The 24,354-nt window shown below is 43.2% G+C and overlaps 1 protein-coding gene across 11 annotated transcripts in view; it reads left to right on the top strand.

Annotated features, from left to right (window-relative positions):
* Positions 1-1,571: 1,571 nt before the first annotated feature.
* LOC100346587 (zinc finger protein 717) overlaps positions 1,572-24,354 on the top strand; it is an 82,914-nt gene continuing 60,131 nt past the window's right edge. For 5 of the 11 annotated variants that reach the window (XR_016217672.1, XR_016217676.1, XR_016217677.1 and 2 more), the window contains exons 1-2: positions 1,572-1,711; positions 5,331-5,473. Coding sequence is in view for 4 of the 11 variants with exons in the window: in XM_070054786.2 (XP_069910887.1) it covers positions 5,387-5,473 (87 nt within the window). In the remaining 7 variants the exon portion in view is untranslated. Of the gene's footprint in view, positions 1,712-3,083; positions 3,169-5,330; positions 5,474-24,354 lie in introns of all 11 variants that reach the window. The other 6 variants (XR_016217674.1, XR_016217675.1, XM_089309562.1 and 3 more) reach the window with 2 other exon arrangements.

Here is a 24,354-nt window from a genome sequence, read left to right as displayed (position 1 = left end):
CAAATGTGTATTTATTGTATCTGTATTTTTAAGGGCTAGATGACTTAGGCCTAGAAAGCAAGAATGACAATCCATATGCTAGAGAGTGGAATATCAGGCACTGATTCCTCCAGCCATTGCATGCCAATCACCCTGAAGTTAAAGGAACTCAAGTTATCATACCGGGCCAGTGCTGTGGTGTAGTAGGTAAAGCTGCCGCCTGCAGTGCTCCCATGTGGGCGCAGGTTCAAGACCCGGCTGCTCAACTTCATATCCAGCTCTCTACTATGGCCTGGGAAAGAAGATGGTCCAGGTCCTTGGGCCCCTGCACCCACGTAGGAGACTTGGAAGAAGTTCCTGGCTCCTGCCTTCGGATGGGCTTAGCTCCAGCCATTGTGGCCATCTGGGGAGTGAACCAGCGGATGAAAGACCTCTCTCTCTCTCTCTCTGCTTCTCTGTTACTCTGCCTTTCAAATAAATAAATAAATTAAAAAAATATATATCATACCAATAGGTGTTTAAGAAAGGAAGGAAAGGTCCAGAACTCTGAGGAAGGGAGCTAGGCATTCCAGAGTCCAAGGCAAGTGCACTCTGAGAAGAACAAGATTTAGTTTTCTGGATCTGAAGAATAGAATCAGGGAGAGGCAACTGAGGGGTCAGAGAAGCTACAGATATATGAACAAGGCAGGACACACATTAGAGAAAGAGAAAAGCAGGGATCAGTCTTGGGCAAGAGTTGAGTCTGTTACATAAACCCCTTCCACCCACTTCAAACTTCACTCTCAAGTCCAACACCCAAGACTACATAGAATCTTAATCACTCAAGGTGAACATTTACATGTTTACTTCTGTGTTAGTGGAAGTTCTGAGAAATTACTATAGAGAGGTCCTTGCTTCGTTTGTTGTATAAACCAAAGAACGAAAGCCAAATCTCCGATTCTCTCTCTCTCCTTCTCCCTTCCTCTCCCCGCCCCCCCCCCCCCCCAAATCCTCCAAAACCAAATAGCTGAAGATTAGGTAAATGGAACATGGAACTTGGGGCTTCTCAGAGAATAATTATCAGACACTTGAAAGAGTAAATGGCCATAAAGATTATGGTGTGCACCTCACTACGAAGCTATATTTTATTTCACTATATATACTAAGAGCAGTTTTCCCAACTGTGTAATGTAACCTATTAAAGACTCACAAATTATAGATTAGTGAGTGAAAACAAATGTGTCTTAATGAGTTTAAGGAGGGTTACCGTACAAATTTCTTAGTTAACTAAAGTAAAAAAAAATTGAGATTTGATTTTCTTCATGTTTTAGGCTGTTTAAAAAAGAATCAAGAACAGCAATACCTGATAAAAACATAAAAATGTTATTATTATAATTCACTCATTTCCCCGTCTTTCCCACAAAGTCCCAGATAGTGAGAACCGGAGTTAGTAATGAACTCCACATCTCCCCACTTGGATGACGATCCTGCATCTCCAGTTCTCCTTACAAGGTAATGCGCGCTAGGAAAGCACAGAATTCGTCCTTTCCAGCAGGCTGACAAACTGGCGCAGAGCCCTGTGGGAAATGTAGTCTCCTTCAATTACGTCATCAGCACAGGGCCACGGAAAGGATCTTCCGGGTTCCTTCTGCGCATGTGCCTCCCCGCCCACTCCCGCCATCTTCCGCAAGGAAATTCCTCTGGTTTCTTAAGCTGCTCGGCGGTTCTGGGGCTATATCCTGTGTGGCTGGAGGTGGGTGTGAGAGTGAAACGGGAGCCCCCGCAGGCCCTAATGGGAGGTTTATGGGAGGAGAAACGTCAGGGGGCGTTTCAGGCGGCGGTACCTGACCGACGGCGGTGGGATTCACAGGTGGGGCGCTCTGGGAGAGGCCCCTGGGGCGCCGCTGTCGGCGATTGTTTTGTCTGGAGAGTGCCGACGGGAGGTCGGGTGCGCTCTTCCAGAAGTGCGGAAACGCCGGAAAGCGGTGTTCGGTGGGGATGGGGATGGGGATGGGCGGGAAGGCTGGCCGGCGGCGAGAGTGCGCGTTCCAGCTTTGCCGCTGCGTGTGCATTTCTAAGGCGGGCACGATAGTGTCAGTGACCTGTCCCCCGCATACTCCCAGAGAGACTTGTGTGCTGCATGCCGGGTCTCATCATGTGGTAGTGGTGTCTGGGAAGTTTCTGGTGCTTGGTGTAGCCTGCCTGGCGCCCCTCGTTTGAGTTTATAGACGTTTCGGCCATACCTGTTTTCCAGGGACAGTAAGTCCCAAGGGGGAGAGTGGAGTACTGGATGTTGGTCCCGTTTTATTCGGAATCAAGGAGATGTGACAGAGTTAGCTCACTCCGTACGTAGAAGACCACCCCTGAACACTCGCTTGCTTCAGAGCAGAGGCAGAAGAGCCCCACAGGAAGGTGGAGATCCTAGCTTTTCTTGGCGCACGCAGTTATTAATCCTAGTCTCTGGAGTGCACACCATTTGGCTGATCGTAGTTCAGCCAGGATAAGACGTTGATATGGAAGGATTTGGACCAGTTTTCAGAAGGGAGAGATGAGGTTGATTAAACAGAATAGGCAAGGACCTAGGAAATGTGACTTAGCGAAGGGGTGTTGTGGAGCGGAGGGATGCCCTGTCACACCTGAGAGGATCTCTCTACTGTGTTTAACACACTTCCGTTCATTCAGCCTTCCCTCATTGTGTCCAGAACCTGGGTTTTCTCAAACCTAGTCTGCCACGAAATTTGGCTTCTTGAGGTACACTACTAATGTTCTCTTTCCTGACTGTTCTCCTGGTAATTCAAGAAAAGCTTGCCAGGGTCTTTTGCCTTTTGAGATGTAAAAATTTGAATTTGAGAAGATGTAAGTTGCCCAGAAGTGCATGTTTTGTAGATGCTAGGCATTCTGATTTTTTAGCTAGTGTTATGTATTTTGGTTTTGCTTTTGAGATTATTATCGTGAAACATAATTCATTTAGCGTAAATATGGCTTTATAATACCTTGCCTTAAAAATGCCTATTCCTTTTTTACTCCCAGTCACTAATTTTCTGTGGATTTCTGGCCTAAGAGGGTTAATTACAGAACTGTTTCTAAGTTAGTTTCTTTAACCAGTCCTTGAAAATCACTTGCAGGAAAATCATATGTGGCTATTTCACATTATTTGAAAGGGAACATTAGGCTGCGTCACACTTCTGATCTGAGCCATTTTTATCAGCTGTAAGTACAATGCCCTCTTAAAAGTAACAGATTTTATGTTTTAAACAGGGATTTTATTATCAGTGTTTAAGTAAACTTACAACAGTCTGCTAGTGTGTAAACAGTTGCCTGCTGTGATTCACGTGATGTCTACTAGTGCCAGCAATCTCACTGAAGTCCCCTCAGTTGACATGCATTGTGATTTTCAGTACTTGTACCTGTGGTTGTGAAGTTCACTTGCTTGTCTTTGACCTGTAATTTAAGAATTTCTCTTATTCATGTTTTTGTTGAAATATGTCTGGTGTTGGGTGATTAGATGTGCCAGTTAGCATTTGCTGTATAATGAACCAACTCAGACTACTGACCAAAGAAAGTCCGTTTTTTTTTTTTTTTTTTTTTAATTTTTTGACAGGCAGAGTGGACAGTGAGAGAGAGAGAGAGACAGAGAGAAGGTCTTCCTTTTTGCCGTTGGTTCACCGTCCAATGGCCGCCGCGGCCAGCGCGCTGCGGCCAGTGCACCGCGCTGATCCGATAGCAGGAGCCAGGTACTTATCCTGGTCTCCCATGGTGTGCAGGGCCCAAGTACTTGGGCCATCCTCCACTGCACTCCCTGGCCACAGCAGAGAGCTGGCCTGGAAGAGGGGCAACCAGGACAGAATCCGGCGCCCCGACCGGGACTAGAACCTGGTGTGCCGGCGCCGCAAGGTGGAGGATTAGCCTAGTGAGCCACGGCGCCGGCTTTAATTGTAGCTCTCTGGATCCACGTTTTGGGTTGGGTTCAGCTGGATAGTCTCTGTGCTGTTGCAGTCTGGATCATAAATGAAGCTTTAGTCTTCTGGTGCTATGACTGAAGCTGGTTAATTTAAGATGGCTTTGCTCCTGGGTCTGGCAGTTTCTACAGATTGTTGTGCCAGCAAGGTGAACCCAGGCTTTTTCACACTATGTGTCCAAGAAGGCAGGCACCAAACATAGGTCTAATGTCTAATTGACAGAAGCAAGTCGAATAGCAAAGCTCATGTCATTGTAAGAGGCCATTATGTGAGCACTTTGGGTACAGGAAGATGTGTCATTGAGATAGTAATGGAACAGTGTACCTAAAGAAATACACATGCATATATTTCTTCCTCTATAAATGTGGAAAACAGGTTGCAGCACGCTTTTTTTTTTTTTTTTTAAAGATTCGTTTATTTGAAAGGCAGAGTTACAGAGAGTCAGAGACAGAGAGAGAGATAGAGAGAGGGGTCTGCCATCCGGTGGTTCACTCCCCAGATGGCCACAATGGCCGGAGCTGTGCTGATCCTAAGCTAGGAGCCAGGAGTTTTCCTCTGGGTGCAGGGGCCCAAGGACTTGAGCCATCTTCTGTTGCTTTCCCAGGCCATAGCAGAGAGCTGGATCAGAAGTGGAGCAGCTGGGACTCAAACCAGCACCCACATAGAATTCCGGCACTGCAGGAGACGGCTTTACCCACTAGGCCACGGCACGGGTCCCAAGCAGCATGCTTTTCATAAAATTTAAGTAATATAAAAGGGGAACCGGCGCTATGGCGTGGTAAACCTTATGGGCACTGGTTTGTGTCCTGGCTGCTGCTCTTTCATCCAGCCCTCTGCTTGTGGTCTGGGAAGGCAGGGGAAGATGAGCCAAGTCTTTGGGTCCCTGCACCTGCATGGAAGACCTGGAAGAAGCTGCTGGCTCCTGACTCTAGATCAGCCTGGCTTCGGCTGTTGCAGTCACTTGGGGAGTCGACCAGTGGATGGAAGACCTTTTCCTCTGTCTCTCCCTCCATCTATTTGTAACTCTACCTCTCAAATAAAATAAGTACAGTCTTAGTGAAAAAGAGTTATACAAAGGGAAGAGGTGTTGTACTGGATGCAGTCATATGGATTCCTGTATGGTATCCCTATATTAATAAAGATTGATTGTTTATACAGCCCAAGTATATTTCTTTAACACTAATTTTAGTGAATAGTGTTTCTTCCTTTGTTTTAAATTCTTCATTTATTTCTTTGGGGGATAGAAATTGTTGCTAATCAGTAGGCAATAGATGTTTCCATCTACCCAAGAATTATATGTGTAATTTTTTATCAAGTAGTGGACCTTTGTATATCTCCAGTGGGGTGTTTTTGCCTTAGTTTGAGATATAAAAGACTTATCCCACAGGGAGGCTTTTATTTTGTCTTTTGCAGCTTATGAATAGAGTTTTGGGAAGGAGAGTCTTGAACCACACCATATCACTTCTCTCATGATTATGCTCCATTCATCTCTCCCAGCTGTGCTTCCAGAGTTTTCCATGTGTTTCCAAGAACAACGAAAAATGTACAAGTCCCTGGTGAGTTGTTTGGCTGCATATCATTTACTTTATTTTACATTGTTACTGTGAGAGCTTTTTAGGGCCTATGCTTTAAAATGAAAATGTTGAAATAAGTAAAATTCAGCTTCAGGGAACTGGACATAAACAAGATAAAGTTGACACATAGATATAGACAGGTTATAAGACCTTAGTGTCTTTTAAGTTATTTGGAAATTTGTCTCTGGTCTCTCTGATGCTGTGGCTGAAGGATAGTCACACATGTTGCATGACTTAGTGGATCCTGAGAGGACAGCATAACAAATTCTCATGAAGACTTGCTGGTACCAAAGTCTTAAACACCGTCTTCACTGCTCACATAGATGATGGAGTGGGAAGTTTTTCTCTATTTTTTTTTTAAAGATTTATTTATTTATTTGAAAGTTAGAGTTACATAGAGAGAGGAGAGGCAGAGAGAGAGGTCTTCCATCCACTGGTTCATTCTCCAGTTGGCTGCAATGGCCGGAGCTGTGCCGATCCAAAGCCAGGAGCTAGGAGCTTCTTTCCAGTCTCTCACACGGGTGCAGGTGCCCAAGGACTTATGCCAGCATAAGGCCCAGGTGGAACTTCTTATCCAAAAGCCTGAGCCCAGAACAAGGAGGGTATTTCCTTATGTATGGTTTTAGCCTTTTTATCTCCCTTATATGGTTACATGGGTACATTTGATTGGATATTCTAATGTTACATGATGGCCACAATACTGCACAGCATGCAACCTAGTTACTGATGATTTTTTTTTTTTTCACATACATACTAAGCCATATGCTGTTTGGCAAGGATTAACACTATTCCTCTATATTAGCAAGCAGAACCTGAAGTGGTTACATGTAAGCAGATAGTAACCATAGTTGAATCATTCTTAGACACATAGTAACAATCCCATTTTAGTCCCAGATTCTTCTGACCTTGGGAAGGCTTCTACTACAAATTTAATCATGTCAGTTAGAAACAAGGTTAATTAAAAGGCCAAGGCCTCTACCATATCATCATTGCTGTTTCTCCCAACAACAATGGTTAAAATACCCCCAGGATAATAGCAGCTATAGAATCTCATTGGAACCTGTGTTCAGAATTTTGACTGGGATTCAGTCACATAAATAAGACTGCCCACCCTTGTTGCCATCCAGAGTTTGAGTTGGTAACATATGCCTGAAGGCTTGCACCATAAATTATTTTTTTCTTGATAAGATTTATTTATTTATTTGAAAGGCAGAGTTACAGAGAGGCAGAAGCAGAAACAGATAGAGTTCTTCCATCTGCTGATTCATTCCCCCAAATGGTTGCAATGGCCAGAACTACGCCGATCTGAAGCCAAGGACCTTGGAATTTCTTCATGCTCTCCCACAAAGTTGCAGGGACCCAAGGACTTGGACCATCTTCCACTGCTTTCCCAGGCTGTAGCAGAGAATTGAATCAGGAGTGGAGCAGCCTAGACTGGAACTGGCACCCATACGGAATGCTGGCACTGCAAACGCTGCCTTTATCTGATATATCATCTTGTAAGCATAGACTGTCCATTTGCCTCAAAGTCCCAAAGCTTTAAAAGACATTCCAGTGGCTAAATGATAAAGTCGTAGGATCTGGGCAAAGGGCAGATTTTTCTTTGGGAAACATTAATCCTTTGCTATGCAGGTTGTGATCTATAGGCTGAGCTTCTTGGATCTCTGGGTCTGTAATTTCTATTACATTAGTCAAATATTTATTTTTTATTTAAAGATTTCCAGGCCGCACTGAAATCTGTAGCTTCACGTATATGATACCACTTGATAACAGATCACGGAATCTCTAGTTTTTTAACTGAGATCTTATATTGAGGCCCCTTCCTCTACTTTGTCTATGTCCTGAACAGGATGAGAATAAATAGAAACAGCTATTTTTTTCACTTTTATTTTTTTTGACTTTGAATGTAACCTTCAGGTCTTCAGAATTTAACAGTATTAAAGTGAAAGTGTTCATCTGTTGAGGCCCCCCCGGACCCTCACAATGGCAGTTTTGTCCTTCCTTTTCCATGTGACTGCTGAAAGGTCTGGGATTTTCCATCATCACAGATCAATGGGCGCTTCACTGAGGATGGAGAACATTCCTGATGAGGCCTGGATTCTGCATCCTGGTAGCCCCCAACCCATTGTTCTCTCTGACCATTTGTCTTTCTTTTTTTGAGAAATGTCTAGATCATATGCCCATTTCTTAACTATTTGGTTTTTGTGTTGTTGAGGTGTTTTTATTTTTAGTTCCTTATATATTCTGAACTGTAATTCCTTTTCCAGATGAATAGTTTGCAACTATTTTTTTCCCTATCTGTGTGCTGTCACTTTACTATTTTGGTAGTGTCCTTTGCTGTTAGAGAAACTTTTTAAGTGTAATCTAATCTCATTTATCTATTGTTACTGTTGCTTGTGCTTTTTGGGTCATATCCAAGAAATAGTTAACATTGTTGACATCTTAAAGTGTTGCTGCTGGGGCTGGCACTGTGGCGTAGCAGGTTAAAGCTGCAGCCTACAGTGCCGGCATCCCATATGGGCGCCGGTTCGAGTCCCAGCTGCTCCTTTTGCGATCCAGCTCTCTGCTATGGCCTGGGAAGGCAGTAGAAGATGGCCTAAGTCCTTGGGCCCCTGCACCCACATGGGAGACTGGGAAGAAGCTCCTGGCTCCTGGCTTTGGATCAGCTCAGCTCTGGCCGTCACGGTCATTTGGGGAGTGAACCAGTGGATAGAAGATTGATCTCTCTGTTTCTCTTTCTTTCTCTGGCTCTACCTCTCTTTGTAACTCTTTCAAATAAATAAAATAAAAATCTAAAAAAAAAAAAAATAAGGTGTTGCTGCTGTGTTTTCTTTTAGTAGTTTATTTCAGGTCTTACGTTTAGATCTTTGATCTGTTTTGAGTTTTTTTTAAAATAGATTCCTAAGTAAAGGGTCAAGGTTTAAGGTTCTGCATATGATTATCCTGTTTTCCTCACACTGTTTCTTTTCATTTTCTCATTAACCTCTTTGCATTCTAATCTTGGTGTAGTTTTTTTTTTTTTTTTTTTTTTTTTTTTTTTTTAGATTGATTTTACTTGTTTTGAAAGGCAGAGTTAGAGAGAAGAGAGAGTTCTTCCATCTGCTAGTCCGCTTCCCAAAGGGCTGCAACAGCTGGGGCTTGGCTAGGCCGAAGTCAGGAGCTCCATCTGGGTTTTCCGTGTGGGTACAGGACTTAGGTCGACCCAAGGACTTAGGTCAACCTCTGCTGCTTTCCCAGCCACATCAGCAGGGAGCTGGATCGGAAGTGGAGCAGCTAAGGCTTGAACTGGCACCTATATGGGATGCCAGCTCTGCAGGCCGTGGCTCTAACCCACTGTGCCACAGTGCCGTTCCCCATTTATTTTCTTTCTGCAGTGTGTTTTTTTGACGTCCTTATGGAAAACCAGTTGGCTATAGATGTGTGGATTCATTCTGGGCTCTATTCTGTTTCATTGGTCTTTCTGTTCTTTAAAGTCAGTTCCATGCTGCTTTTGTTAAAATAATTATATACTGTATGTTGAAATCAGATATTGTGATGCCTTCGTCTCTGTTGTTATCCAAGATTGCTTTGGCAATCTGGGTTCTTTGTGCTTCCATATGAACTTTAGGATGTTTTTTCTGTGAGGAATGTCATGATTATTTTGATGTGGAATTCACTGAATCTGTAAATCATTTGGGGGATATGGACATTTTAACAGTGTTATTACAATCCATTAATATTGGAGGTGTTTTCTTGTCTTGGAGAGTTGAAGTTTCTTCATTATTTTATAATTTCCCTTACAGATCTCTTTTACAAACTTGGTTAAAGTTATTCCAATGTAATTTTTTACTATTTTGACTGGGATTGTTTTTAGCTAGTTCATTTTGTACCTTGTCACTTTACTGAATTTATCAATTCCAGTACTCTTTAATGGAATCTTTAGGGTTTTCTTTTTTTTCTATTAATTTTTTTTTTTTTTTTTTGACAGGCAGAGTGGACAGTGAGAGAGAGAGACAGAGAGAAAGGTCTTCCTTTTGCTGTTGGTTCACCCTCCAATGGCTGCCGCGGCCGGCGTGCTGCGGCCGGCGCACCGCGCTGATCCAATGGCAGGAGCCAGGAGCCAGGTGCTTTTTCCTGGTCTCCCATGGGGTGCAGGGCCCAAGCACCTGGGCCATCCTCCACTGCACTCCCTGGCCACAGCAGAGGGCTGGCCTGGAAGAGGGGCAACCGGGACAGAATCCGGTGCCCCGACCAGGACTAGAACCCGGTGTGCCGGCGCCCCTAGGCGGACGATTAGCCTAGTGAGCCGCGGCGCTGGCCTTAGGGTTTTCTTTATACAGAATAATGTCATCTGCAAACAAGGATATTGTGACTCCATACATTCCTTTTATTTCTTTCTCTTGTAATGACTGTGGCTAAAACTTCTATTACTATATTGAATAAGAGCAGTGAGAGTGGATATCCTTATCTGGTTCCAGATCTTAGAGGAGATTCTTTTAGCTCTTCCCTATTCATGTGATGTGGGCTGTGGATTTGCTGTATATAGTGTTTATTGTAATGAATTATGTTCCTCCTGTAACTCATTTGTTCAGGATTGTTTTGATAAGTGGGTATTGAATTTTATCAAATGCAAATCTGCATCTGTTTAAATAATCATATGATTTTTATCTTTCATTCATTGCATTCCTGGATTAAATCTCTTTTGATTATAATGAACTTTTTGATGTTACTAGATTTGATTTGCTAGTATTTTGTTGAGAATCTTTGCATCTGTGTTCATCAAGGATATTAATCTATAAGTTGTTGTATCCATGTCTGATTTTGGAATTAGGCTAATGTTGGCCTTATAGAATGTGTTTGGTAGGGTTCTCTCCTTTTTTAACATCTTGGAATATTTTGAGAAGAATTGGTGTTAGTCCTTCCTTGGATGTCTATAGAATTCAGTAAGGCTTATCTGGTCTTGGGCTTTCTCTGTTGGAAGCAGTTTTAATAGTGGTTCAGTATCATTCGTCATTGGCCCATTCATGTGTTCTGTGTCTTTTGGTAAGTTATGTATATTTAAAAATTTATTATCTCTTCTAGATTTTCCAGTGTTCTGGCATATTATTATTCATAATATTCCCTATTTTTTGTGTGTGTTTCTGTAATATCTTCCTTTTCATCTCTGATTTTAGTTATTTGAGTCTTTATTTTCTTCTTGGTTAGTGTAGTGAAGGATTTATTGATGTTATCTTTTTTAAAAACAGTTCATTCATATTCATATTGAGCTTTTACTTTCTGTATCATTTATTTCTATTCTGAGTTTTGTAATTTCTTTCCTTCTGTTAACTTTGGGTTTGGTTTATTTGTGTTTTGAGATGCATTGTTATGTTATTTGTTATCTTCCTGTTTTTCAGTGTAGCTGCTTGCTGTTATGAACATCTGTTTTAGTACTTCTTTTACTGTGTTCCATAGTTTTGGTATGTTGTACTTTCATTTTCACTTTAAAGAATTTTTAAATTTTGCTCTTGATTTTTTCAGTGATGCCCTTCTTTATTCCTTCACAAGCATATTGTTCAATTACCATGTATTAATATAATTTCTAGAGTTTCTTTGTTGATTTCCAATTTTATTACATTATGGTCAGAAGAGATGTATGGTACAATTTTAGTTTTTTTGAATTTATTGAGACTGACCTAACATATAACCTATTCTAGAGAATGTTCAGTGTGGTAACGAAAAGAATGTATCCTACAGCTGTTGAATGTTCTGTGTCAGGTCAGTTTGATCTATAATATAGTATCAAGATAATTATTTTTGTTGTCTGGATGATCTTTCTACTGATGAAAGTAGGGTGAAGTCTTCCAATGTTACTGTATTGGAGCTTATGTCTCCCTTTATGTCTAACTTTTGTGTTATAAAATTTATCTGGCATTTAATAAATTGATAATCGCTGTATAATGTTGAATTGGTCCCTTGATCATTACATAGTGACCTGTTTTTTTTTCTTTTTACAATTTAAAAAATTTTTTTTTAAGATTTATTTATTTGACAAGCAGAGTTACAGAGAGACAGAGAGAGAGAGAGTGTGATGTCTTCTATCCAATGGTTCACTCCGCAAATGGCTGCAGTGGCCAGAGCTGGGCCAGTCCAAAGCTAGGAGCCAGGAGCTTTTTCCTGGTCTCCATGGGGTATAGGGGCTCAAGGACTTGGGCCGTCTTCTACTGCTTTCCCAGGCCATAGCAGAGAGCTAGATTGAAAGCGGAGCAGCCAGGACTTGAACCAGCATCCGTATGGGATGCTGGCACTGCAGGCAGCAGCTTCACTTGCTACGCCATAGTGCTATCCCCAATGTTTTCTTTTCAACAAAGCAGCTCTTCATTTCACTAATCTTTGATATTATTTTTAAAATTTTAATTATGTTTATTCCTAAATTTTTATTATTTATTTCCTTCTAATTTGGGATTTGGTTTGTTCTTGTTTTTCTAGGTCCTTGAGTTGTAGTTTCAGGTTGTTTATGTATTTTTTATTTTTAAAGATTTATTTGTCTATTTGAAAGGCAAAGTTACAGAGAAGCAGAGGCAGAGAGAGAAAGAGAGATAGGTCTTCAACCACTTTTTCATTTCCCAGATGGCCGCAACTATTGGAGCTGAATGATCCTAAGGCAGGAGCCAGGAGCTTCTTCCAGGTCTCCCACATGGGTGCAGAGGACCAAGGACTTGGGCCATCTGTACTGCTTCTCCAGGCCGTAGCAGAGAGCTGGATCATAAATGGAGTAGCCAGGACTCGAACCAGTGCCAATATGAGATGCTGGTACTGCAGGCAGCGGCTTTCCTGCCACGACACAGTGCTAGCCCGAGGAGCATGTTTTTCAATGTCCATATATTTGTCTTATTTTCTGAAATTTCTTTTTTTGTTAATTTCATCTTCATTGTGGTCAAAAAAGATACATAATATTATTTGCTTGTATTTTTTTTTTTTTTTTTTTGACAGGCAGAGTTATACAGTGACAGAGAGAGAGACAGAGAGAAAGGTCTTCCTTTTGCCGTTGGTTCAACCTCCAATGGCCGCCGCGGCTGGTGTGCTGCGGCCGGTGCATTGCGCTGATCCAAAGCCAGGAGCCAGGTGCTTCTCCTGGTCTCCCATGGTGTGCAGGGCCCAAGCACTTGGGCCATCCTCCACTGCACTCCTGGGCCACAGCAGAGACCTAGCCTGAAAGAGGGGCAACTGGGACAGAATCCGGCGCCCTGACCGGGACTAGAACCCGGTGTGCCAGCGCCACAAGGCAGAGGATTAGCCTATTGAGCCACGGTGCTGGCCTTGCTTGTATTTTAATTTGCTGAAACTTGTTTGATGACCTGCATGCTCAATCCGAGAGAACTTTCCATGTGCTGAAGAAAAAATGTGTATTTTGTAGCTGTGGAATGGATTGATCTATAGATGCCTGTTAGGCCCACTTGATCTGTAGTACAGATGAGCTGTGATATTTCTTTGTTGATCTTTTGGTCTGTTTGATCTCTCCATTAATGAAAATGGATATTAAAGTTTGCTGCTATTATTTTATTGGAGTTTTTTTTTTTTTTAAAGATTTATTTTGTTTATTTGAAAGAGTTACAGAGAGAGGTAGAGACAGAAAGAGAGGTTTTCCATGCGCTGGTTCACTCCCCAGATGGCCACAACTGCCGGAGTTGCGCCAATCCGAAGCCAAAAGCCAAGAACTTCTTCGAGGTCTCCCGTGTAAGTGCAGGTCCCAAGGATTTGGGCTATTTTCCACTGCTATCCCAGGCCATAGCAGAGAGCTGGATCAGAAGAGGAGCAGCTGGGACTAGAACTGGCACTCATATGGGATACCGGCGCTTCAGGCCAGGGCTTTAACCCGCTGGACCACAGCACCAGCCCCAGTATTGGAGCTTATATTTTCTTTTGGATCCATTAAACTGGGGATCCTAGTATTTACATTTCAGTGGTCATACCTTTGTTTTTAAATATTTATTTATTTGAAGAACAGAGTTACACAGAGCAATATGGAAGAAGACTCAAACAAAAATATTAGAAATGAGAGAGAGAGAGAGAGAGAGAGAGAGATTGATTGATTCCATCCTCTCTTTCAGTGCCCATGAGATGACTGCAATGGCCAGAGATGGGCTGGTCTAAAGCCAGGAGCTTCTTCCAGGTCTCCCAAAAGGACTTGGAACCATCCTCCTCTGCTTTCCTAGGCACATTAGCAGGGAGCTGGGTTAGAAGTGAAGCAACTAGTACTCAAACGTGTGCCCATACGAGATGTCAGTATTGCTGATGGCTTTACCTGTGACACCACGGTGCAAGCCCCAGTCACCCCTTTTTGTTGCATAGTTTTTTCTCTTAAGTCTGTTTTTTTCTGATTTATCTGTTTATTTCCATTTGTGTAGAACACTTTTTCTATCCTTTAATCTTCAGTCTGTGTTTCTTTACTGATGTAAGTGTGTTTCTGGTAGGCAGCAAATAGTTTGGTCTTATTTTTTTTTATTCAGTCTGTAAATTTTTAGTGGAGGATTTAGTCTGTTTATAAAGTTATCATTGATAAGTAATGATTTGATCCTGCCATTTTTCCATAAAAATTACTCATGTTTGCTTTGAATATCCTTTTTTTCTCTGTACTCTTTTTGTTCTTTTACTAGGTTTTCTATCTTCATATTCTTTTTTGATGCCCATTGCCTTTGTCTGTTTCTGTATCTAACACATCCTTAAGTATCATTTGTAAGACTACCAGGTGGTGATAAATTCTTTGAATTTGTGCTTATCATGTATGTTCTTTATTTCCTTTTTACTTATGAGTGAGTGCTACACTGGGTAAAGTATTGTGGATTGATAGTTTTTTGTTTGTTTCAGAACTTGAACTATATCTCTTTCTCTTAACCAATAGGGTTTCTGTTGAAATACCTTCTGTTAGTGTGATGGGAATTCCTTTAAAAGTGACCTGACAGGGCCGGCACAGTGGCACAGTGGGTTAAAACCCTGCCCTGAAGCTCTGGCATACATATGGGCGCTGGTTCTAGTCCTGGCTGCTCCTCTTCTGATCCGGCTCTCTGCTAATGGCCTGGGAAAGCAGTAGAAGATGACCAAGTTCTTGGGCCCCTGCACCTATGTGGGAGACGCAGAAGAAGCTCCTGGCTCCTGACTGCAGATCAGTGCAGCTCTGGCCATTGTGACCATCTGGGAGGAGTGAACCATCGGATGGAAGACCTCTCTCTCTCTCTGTCTCTGTCTCTGTAACTCTGTCTTTCAAATTAATAAACTAAATCTTAAAAAAAAAAAAAGTGACCTGACACTTTCCTCTTGCAAATTGTAGAATGATTTCTTTATGTTTTAGTGTTGAAATTAAAATTATTTGACTATAATGTGTCATGGTGAGGATCTTTTTCTGATCATGCTTATTTGGGGTTCTGTGTGCTTCCTATATTTGGATGTTCATATCTTTGTTCAAATTGATGAATTTTTCTGGTATTATTTGATCGAATAGGTTTTCTAAACCAGTCTTTTTTTAACCTGCCTTCAAGAATTCCCAAGACTTACATATTGGGTCCTTTGATGTTAGCTCAGAGAGTCTGTACTATTTTTGTTCTTTCAATTTTTTTTTTTTCTGACTGAGATGTTTTAAAAGATCCATCTTCTAGATTACATATTCTTTCTCTTCTTCTAATGTGTTGTTGAGGTTTTCCATTGTATTTGTTTTATTTGACTTACTGAGTATTTCATTTCTAATATTTTTGTTTGAGTCTTCTTCCATATCTGTTAAATTCTCATCATGTCATGTAGTAATTTCCTAATCTCATTTAACTGTTTATCTGTATTCTTTTATATCTCTGAGTAACCTCATAATCATTCTTTTTAATTGTTAGGTATTTTGTTAATCTCTGTATCATCATAGTTTCATAGTAATGCATTATGCTGTTCCTTTTGGGGACTCATAGTGCCTTGCTTATTCACATTTATTGTGTTTCTGCATTGATTTTTTTTTTTTTTTTTGGACAGGCAGAGTTAGACAGTGAGAGAGAGAGAGACAGAGAGAAAAGTCTTCCTTCCATTGGTTCACTCCCCTAATGGCTGCTCTGACCGGCGCTGCGCTGATCTGAAGCCAGGAGCCGGGTACTTCCTCCTGGTCTCCCATGCAGATGCAGAGACCCAAGTACTTGGGCCATCCTCCACTGCCCTTCCGGGCCACAGCAGAGAGCTGGACTAGAAGAGGAGCCACAGGGACTAGTACCTGGCACCCCAACCTGGACTAGAACCTGGGGTGCTGGTGCCGCAGGTAGAGGATTAACCTAGTGAGCCACAGCGCCGGCCTTCTACATTGATTTTTGTGCTTCTGGGAGAGCTGTCATTTTTAGAGGATGGTTTTTGTTGATGTAAGATTTTTCTTGGAGATGTTGCCTCTGTCTGAATTTTGGTTTGATAGAGTGCTTTAACTAGTTCTGCTTGATTTTTTAGTATAGCTTACCTGTGTCTTTATTTTCTCTAGTTGATAGTGGCCATATCAGAAATCTGGGCTGTCTTTGTGGCTCCCTTTGGTCACTGAGATGTCTGCTACACAAGTCCCTAGCCATTTTCTGAAGGAGGGACTGGTGTGAAGAGCTTGGAAGCAGGGCCTGCTGGTGCTATATGTATGCTTGGCACAGAGATTCCCAGCAGTATCCAGGTCAGGAGCTGGAGTTGTGAGATCTGTGCTGGCTTCAGGAGCTGGATGGTCTTAGGGACTCCTAATGACTACCCGGTTTCGGAGTTCCACGAGTTGCATTAACACTGGATAGAGGAGGCACACAGAGATACTGTCTGAGAGAATGGCTGAATCTTCGAGAGTGACTGAAAAAGCAGTCTTGTACCACTGTCTGAGATGTTTGTTGAGGTGGCTTGGGTCTAGAAATCTTGGGCCCAAGCAACCTGTGAGCAGCAGCACAAAAAATCTGACAGCTTCTGTTGGAAAGGCTAGAGCCCTGATCCTCACACTGGGCCTAGAAAGAGCACAGAAACTAGGCCTAAGACCTCAGCAGGCAGGAACAAAGTGTTGCTTTAGGCAAGGCACACAGAGCCCCTTTCCAAATCCTCACAAGCAGTGTATCTAGGGTAGGCAGGGCATATCAGACATAAGTGAGAGCCCCAAGGTCATGTGCTGTGTGGGGCCAGAAAGATCCTGTCACTTTTCATAGCGGGGGCAGGAGTCCAGCTTGACACTTGTAATGAGTATGGTACAACACCTGTGGCTACCGTCAGTGGGGGTAAGGGAATTGGAGCAGACTGGTGTGGATTTTATTCCCCTAACCTTACACATGCCAGTGGGTGCAGGCTGATTCACTGTTGAAAGTGATTGCATGGTTCCAGGGATCTTCACCTACCAAGATATACACACTGTCCAGAGCACTGGTAACTTCACTATTGCAAACTCAGTCGCTACTGCAACATCCCTAGTGTGCAGAGAGCACTGAACCTCTGTAGTTAAAACTCAGTGGATGCACAGGAACCTGAGTCTTCCGATGTACATAGGTTCCAACTTCAATCTGCAGTGCTTCAGTGGTTGGAGTAAAGGAGGCAGTGAGAGGGGTGTTCCCTGATTCTGAGAGGTAAGCCTCCTTGCTTGCAGAGTCCTTGGGGCTGGCTGTCCCAGCTGTTCTGGTCCCATTATGTGCTGAGGTAGAGCATTATGTTGGGTATTATTCTGGGATTGCCACTGCTGTTGGGCCCCGCTGGGCCTGTGGGGCTCAGTCTGCCTTGCTTGAATGCTAGATGTCCTTGGGGGATTCCTAGGAAGAGGATAGGCAAGACTCCTAACACAGTATGGGTTGTGACAGTGGCTGCCCTCTCAAGATAGCACCTTACTGCAAAAGCCCTTGCTGTGAGGGCTAGGGGAGGAGGCAATGTGAGTTCCTGTTCTGGAGCAAAGTGTCTGGGTTCTCCAGGGAGCTCTCCTTATGAAGCCACTGGTCTGTGGTGACAGGATTCCTCTCTAGGAAGGATTGCTCATGTAAAGAATTCACACAGATGAACTTTGCTGATGGTCTCTCGTTCTTTTTTTCCCCTGCAACAGGGAATCAGGGGCCAGGACTTCAGACACTGCTGGTTTGGCTCTGCTCTTCTCTCAGTGCTGCTAGTCCTGCCATCAGTGTCCTCACTGTTCTCTCACTGTGTTCAAGCTCTCTTCCTTGGACTGTCATCTCTGAAATTAGCTGCTTTGCATTTTCTTGGAGGAGAAAGAGGCAAATACTGGGCTTCTGTATACAGCCGTCTTGACTCCCTTTCCAGATCTGGTGGTGATGAATTCCCTATTAATGCTTATCTTGTAAAGTCTTTATTTCTTCTTTTATGAAAGATAGCTTTTCTGGGTATAGTAGTCTTAGTTGGCAGTTTGCTTTTTTTTTTTTTTTCATAACTTGAAATAAGATTTATTTTGTTGGAAAGGCAGTTACAGAGAGAGAGGGAGAAAGAGACCGAGACAGAGTTATCTTCCATCCAGTGCTTCACTCCACAAATGGCTGCAATAGCTGGGGCTGGGCCAGGCTGAAGGTAAGAGACTGGAACTCCATCCAGGTCTCCCACATGGTTGGCAGGGTCCCAAGTATTTGGGTATTCTGCTGCTTTCCTAGAAGCATTAGCAGAGAACTGGGTCAGATTTGGAGCAGTGGGACTCAAATCAGTGTTCGTGTTGGTTGCTAGCATAGCAGGCAGCAGTTGAATCTGTTGCATCACAGTGCCAGACCTTGAAATAGATAATTTTTTTCCCCTCCTGGATTTTTATTGAGAAATCTGTTGGTCTAATGTTTCATTTATATGTGACTGGACAACTTTCTGTTACAGTTTTTTTTTTTTTTTTAAAGATTTATTTATTAGAAAGTATGAGTTACACAGAGAGAGGGAGAGGCAGAGAGAGAAAGAGAGGTCTTCCATCCATTGGTTCACTCCCCAATTGGCTGCAACAGCCAGAGCTGTGCCGATCCAAAGCCAGGAGCCAGGAGCTTCTTCCAGGTCTGCCATGTGGGCACAGGGGTCCAAGGACTTGGGCCATCTCCCATTGCTTTTCCAAGCCATAGCAGAGAGCTGGGTCAGAAGAGGAGCAGCCGGGACTCGTACTGGCACCCACATAGGATGCCACTACTGTAGGCAGCAGCTTACCTGTTGTGCTGCAGCACTGACATGTCTTACTTTTTTATACTGTTTGTGTCCCTGTGTTGGTGTTCACATCAGATCAATCTATTTGTCACTTATTTTTTAATCTTATTTATTCGAAAGGCATAGAGAGAAAGAGAGATAGGTATCATCCACTGGTCACTCTTCAAGTGCCAGCAGCTCATGCCAGGAACTGAGAGCTCATTCCAGCCACATGGATGGCAGGAATTTGAGCCATCATTGCTGCCTCCCATGATATGCATTTGCAAGACATTGGAATCAGGAGTTAAGTCAGGACTTGGAACTCAGGCACTCCAATATTGGATGTAGACATTCCAAGCAACATGTTAACTGATGTACCAACTACTCACCCTCTGTCACTTTTAAAGTGTAGCTTTGATGGGCCAGCGCCGTGGCTCACTAGGCTAATCCTCCACCTGCAGCGCAGGCACACCAGGTTCTAGTCCCGGTCGGGGCACCGGATTCTGTCCCGGTTGCCCCTCTTCCAGGCCAGCTCTCTGCTATGGCCCGAGAGTGCAGTGGAGGATGGCCCAAGTCCTTGGGCCCTGCACCTGCATGGGAGACCAGGAGAAGCACCTGGCTCCTGGCTTCGGATCAGTGCGGTGTACTGGCTACAGCGTGCCGGCCGCAGTGGCCATTGGAGGGTGAACCAATGGTAAAGGAAGACCTTTCTCTGTCTCTCTCTTCCTCAAAGTCCACTCTGCCTTGAAAAAAAAAAAAAAAAAAGTGTAGCTTTGGTAAAAATCTTCATCGTGAAGATACATCTTAAGGTATCACTTTGGTAAGCTGTTTTGGCTTTATTTCCAGTTGAATGCTGTAATATATTTTCCTTGTATCTTTCATTGTAGTCAATGGCAGTATCAATAGGGGCATGTGATTCTCTTCATAATATTTCTACAGATGTGTGTCTCGGTGGTAGCCTGTAAGGTTAGGATACAGAGATTCCTGCCCTCGTGGGTTGTGGAAGTGCCAGCTGGAGTACCAGAGGGGTTGTGTCAAAGGGGTATTTTGAGTTCTCTGAGTGATAGAGTCATAGTTAAGGTTGCTTGATGACTTTGCTGAATTCTAGGAGGGATATACAGTTCCCAGCAGCGCCTCCTCCCGTTCTCTGTGCATTGTCTTTTGATTGACTACCATAACCTTCAAGCAATTATTCTCTCCATGTTATACTGTCTGGAGTTGAGGGAGGGAAGGAATGAGTGGCCCAGTTGCCAGCAATGCCACAATCCTAGGTCATGCCCACAGTTCATAGCCTCCCAAGATCACTGCACAGGAGTAAGACTATGGTCTTCATTTTATTGAGCTTCCGACTCCAGAGGTGAACTTGTTGCCTAAGGTTGAAGCACAAGTGGTGTGGCCACTGTGTAAGTCCAGTTAGTGAGGTTCTGTAATCTCCACTTGACATGGAGCAAGACTAGAGGCTCTATCCACAGGCATTGGCCTTCAATTACCTGCTGTTAGGGCCTTGTTGTTTTTAGTAACCCTGCACTGAATTGCAAGATGTGGTTTTGTGGTCACATTGGTACCCTGCTCTTTAGTGGATGGATTCTTGCTCCTTGCTCTTTGGGCAGGGTGGTGAAGGCAGTTTCCCTTGCCTGCCTAGGCTGACACTAAGCCAGGCTCACCTGAGTCCCACAGGCAAATAGACACCAGGTGTGTGTGAGGTTGGCCGTGATACAGGCCAAAATACAAATCCATCATACCAAGGTGCAGTTATTTACTGATACCAGAGTAGATCTAGAGGCATCATCTGCTCACACTGGCCTGGGGATAGAATCTTACTTGCTCTCATTGCAGCAGGAATGACACTGGCTTCTAGGGAAGCTTCTGAGCTCACATTCCTGCCCCCGCTCCACTGTGGTTAAAATGTTATTCTTTGCTGTGTGCCTAAGGTTGAGGATGGGATGGTAGAGGCAGTTCGTTGGCTGCCACCCAGGCTGACTCTAAGCTGCATAATTTAACTGCAGTAGTTTTAGGATTGCAACACTATGCCTGACCAAGACTGGCAGTCATGTCGACTGAAGCAGTTTTGCCCACCTGGGTGTGGGTCTCTGGCTAATGCTAGAACACATTTCGAGGCTCCAGCTGTTAGCATTTGCCTAGGAATACTGGCTGTGGGACTCCATCTGACTCTAGGCATGTTGCTGAACTTTGAGGTGAAGCCCTTGGCCACCTTACTCCCAACAACTGGAGTCTTGTTCTGTTGTCTCCCAGAGGTTCAGAGATGGGGTGCAAGGGATCAGTCAGGCAGTAATGGCCTTGGGTAGGAGACATGGGGGACTGTCTAGCACTGGGTTTCACCAAGGCAGGCATGTTACTGTTCTTTAAGTCCAAGGTCTAGGTCTCGGTCTAATCAACTTTTCCTCCATCAAGTGGGATTCATGGCATCTCTTTTTCATGTTGTGCTACTTGGAGCTGAGAGAGGAGTAATGTCGACAACTCTTTTTTTCCTGCCTATTCAAATGTGTTTTTCTCATTATTGTTCTAAAAGTAAGTGCTGTGATCTCTCACTTGGCTTCTTTTGTGCCAGTGAAGTTGGTTTGGTATGTGAATAGTTGTTGAAATTGTTTCTTTGTGAAGATGTTTGCTGAAGCATGTTACTCAATTGCCATATTGCTTTACCCTCCCTTCTGTATTTTCTTCCATTCTGGCTTGCAAATTTGCTTTTGTCATGAGTTCCATACTTCATTTACAGTCTTTAACAAATGAAGTGACCATTAAATGAGATATACTACTATCATTCTGTTTCCCGTCTTATCTTTCTTAAAGGTTTAAGTCTGTGATGTGCACATTATATGGTTTATTTTTTTCTTTTTTCCTTTTTTCTTTTGACAGGCAGAGTGGACAGTGAGAGAGAGAGAGACAGAGAGAAAGGTCTTCCTTTTGTCATTGGTTCACCCTCCAATGGCTGCCGTGGCCGGCACGCTGCAGCCGGTGCACCGTGCTAATCCGAAGCCAGGAGCCAGGTGCTTCTCCTGGTCTCCCATGGGGTGCAGGGCCCAAGCACCTGGGCCATCCTCCACTGCACTCCCTGGCCACAGCAGAGAGCTGGCCTAGAAGAGGGGCAACCGGGACAGAATCCGGTGCCCCGACCGGGACTAGAACCCGGAGTGCCGGTGCCGCAAGGCGGAGGATTAGCCTATTGAGCCACGGCACCAGCCCATTATATGGTTTAACAAGTTACATTTATTTTACCTAGTTACAGTTGTCATATTTGGGTAACAGTATCTAAGCAACATTGTTAATAAATATTTAGTCATTTTTTACTAATTTAGACATTTAGTGTTTATGCTAAGTTATTTACTGTATCTTAATGCTTTGGAATTTAGCAGTTCGCTGTCCTTGCACTGCTTGTTATTATTGTCAGTGGTGTTTTGTTTTGTCCAGATACTGATCGTTTTACCAGTTAGGTTGGCAGCAAATACTTATTCCTGGTTCATATTATCTCTCTGTCAAGGTTCAGGTGAACATTTTTTCTTTTTGCATTACCAAAAGTCCTAGGTAGGATCATTTCCATTTTGAACATTGTTGGTCTTCATGTCTGAGGGAAAACATGGTGTTATGTGTGTGACCATTACAGCTTCTGCTTAGATTTGACATGTGTCAGTTCCATGTTAAGGAAAAACTGCCCTGAATCTTCTTCTGTTGGTGGTCTTTAAGTGGGTTCATATTTTAAAGCATATATTCTCAGTTATAGATGATTATTGGTGTTTTTCTCATAGAGGTATAAATTTATAATATATTAAAAGACTTCTTAATACTGAATTTTTCCTTATTCCTAGAGCAACTTCTTTTTTTTTTTAAAGATTTATTTATTTGAAAGAGCTACAGAGAGAGGTAGAGACAGAGAGGTCTTCCATCCGCTGGTTGACTCCCCAGATGGATGCAATGGTTGGAGCTGCAGCGATCCAAAGCCAAGAGCCAAGAGCTTCTTCCAGGTCTCCCACGTTGGGTACAGGGGCCAAGGACTTTGCCATCTTCTTACTGCTTTCCCAGGCCATAGCAGAGAGCTGTATCAGAAGAGGAGCAGCCAGGACTAGAACCAGCACTCTTATGGGATGCCGGCTCTTCAGGGCAGGGCTTTAACTCACTGTGCCACAGAGCCAGACCCTCTAGAGTAACTTTTAAAGTTTCTTTTCAGTTGTCATGGTTTATTTTTCTTTGTCTCTTTGTGCTCCCTTTAATCTCTTAGCTTCTCTTTGAGCCATTTTATTTACTCTGATCACTTTGATTAGTCTTGAAATTATGCTGCTTAGCAAATCTTTATCTTCTTCTCATATCACTTTCCTGAACACAGGTCTTGTATCTGGTTGCCAGGTGGATGTCTCTACATGTGCATATTTGGTCCCAAGAATTTCAAACATGATTTGACCAAATTCTATCTCATCATATTCTGCCCATCATATTTTTGTCCTTTTATCCATTTCCAGTTGACAGCATTGATATCTACCTATCTGCTTATTCAGACAGCCTGGATTTAGTACTCCCCTGGGGCCAGTGCTGTAGCATGGCTGTAAAGCCTCTGCCTGCGATGCTGGCATCCCACATGGGCACCGGTTCAAGACTCGGCTGCTCCACTTCTGATCCAGCTCTCTGACATGGCCTGGGAAAGCAGTAAAAGAGAGCCCAAATCTTTGGGCCCCTGTACCCATGTGGGAGACCCAGAAGAAGCTCCTGGCTCCTGACTTCAGATTAGCTTAGCTCCAGCTATTGCAGCCATGTGAGGACTGAATCAGTGGATGAAGATCTCTCTCTCTTTCTCCCTCTCTCTCTCTCTGTCTTTGCCTCTGCATCTGCTTCTGCTTCTCTGTAACTCTTCTTTTCAAATAAATAAATAAATCTTCAAAAAAAAAAATACTCCCCTTGTCCTATGCAGAGTAAATTGCTACCATACTATGATGCTGCTATCCTTTTCTCCCTATTATGATTAATTTGCTATTTTGTATTATTGCTGTACATCCTGATGTAGGTGGTCATGTCTCACCTTGTTTCTTTTCTTTTCTCTCTCTTGTAAGCCCTTCCCCACTATTTTTTCAGGAATTACTGTTTTTTTTTTTTTTCCCCAAAGATTCATTTATTTGAAAGTCAGCTCTACACAGAGAGGAGAAGCAGAGAGAGAGAGAGAGAGAGAGAGAGGTGTCTTCCATCTGTTGGTTCACTCCCCAGATGGCCACAATGGCCAGAGCTGTGCCAATCTGAAGCCAGGAGCTTCCAGTCTTCCACATGGATGTAAGGGCCCAAGTTCTTGGCCCATCTTCTGCTTTCCCAGGCCATAGCAGAGAGCTGGATTAGAAGTGGAGCAGCCAGGTCTTGAACCAGCACCCATATGGGATGCTGGCACTGCAGGCGGCAGCTTTAACCACTATGCCACAGCGCCGGCCCCAAGAGATTACTGTTAAAACGCAAATCTGATCAAGTATTTAAATGTGGAATTACTAGGTAATCAGTTCTTTGGACTCGTTATTACCTCTCTCTCTCTCTCTCTTCAGTCTATCTAGGAAACACTCATCTAGACATAATGCTGTTTGTATTTACATTGATGTAGCTTATTTCTTGTACTTCCATGACAGTAGTTTTGTTATCTCATAATTACGAGCACACATTCTTGTAGAAGATCTAAATATCTTTGCCATTTCCATGAAACACAACCTTATAGTACTTCTTAATTTGTTACCTTGATTTATATTTAACTTGTGCTCTAAGTTCTTCTAACATGTTAGTCCAGGTATATATTTATACTTACTACCTTC

The sequence above is a fragment of the Oryctolagus cuniculus genome, chromosome 12 (assembly GCF_051225735.1).
Source record: "Oryctolagus cuniculus isolate XC-2025 breed Fujian yellow rabbit chromosome 12, ASM5122573v1, whole genome shotgun sequence".
Lineage (NCBI taxonomy): Eukaryota > Metazoa > Chordata > Mammalia > Lagomorpha > Leporidae > Oryctolagus > Oryctolagus cuniculus.
This window is presented reverse-complemented; position numbering and strand designations above follow the sequence as displayed.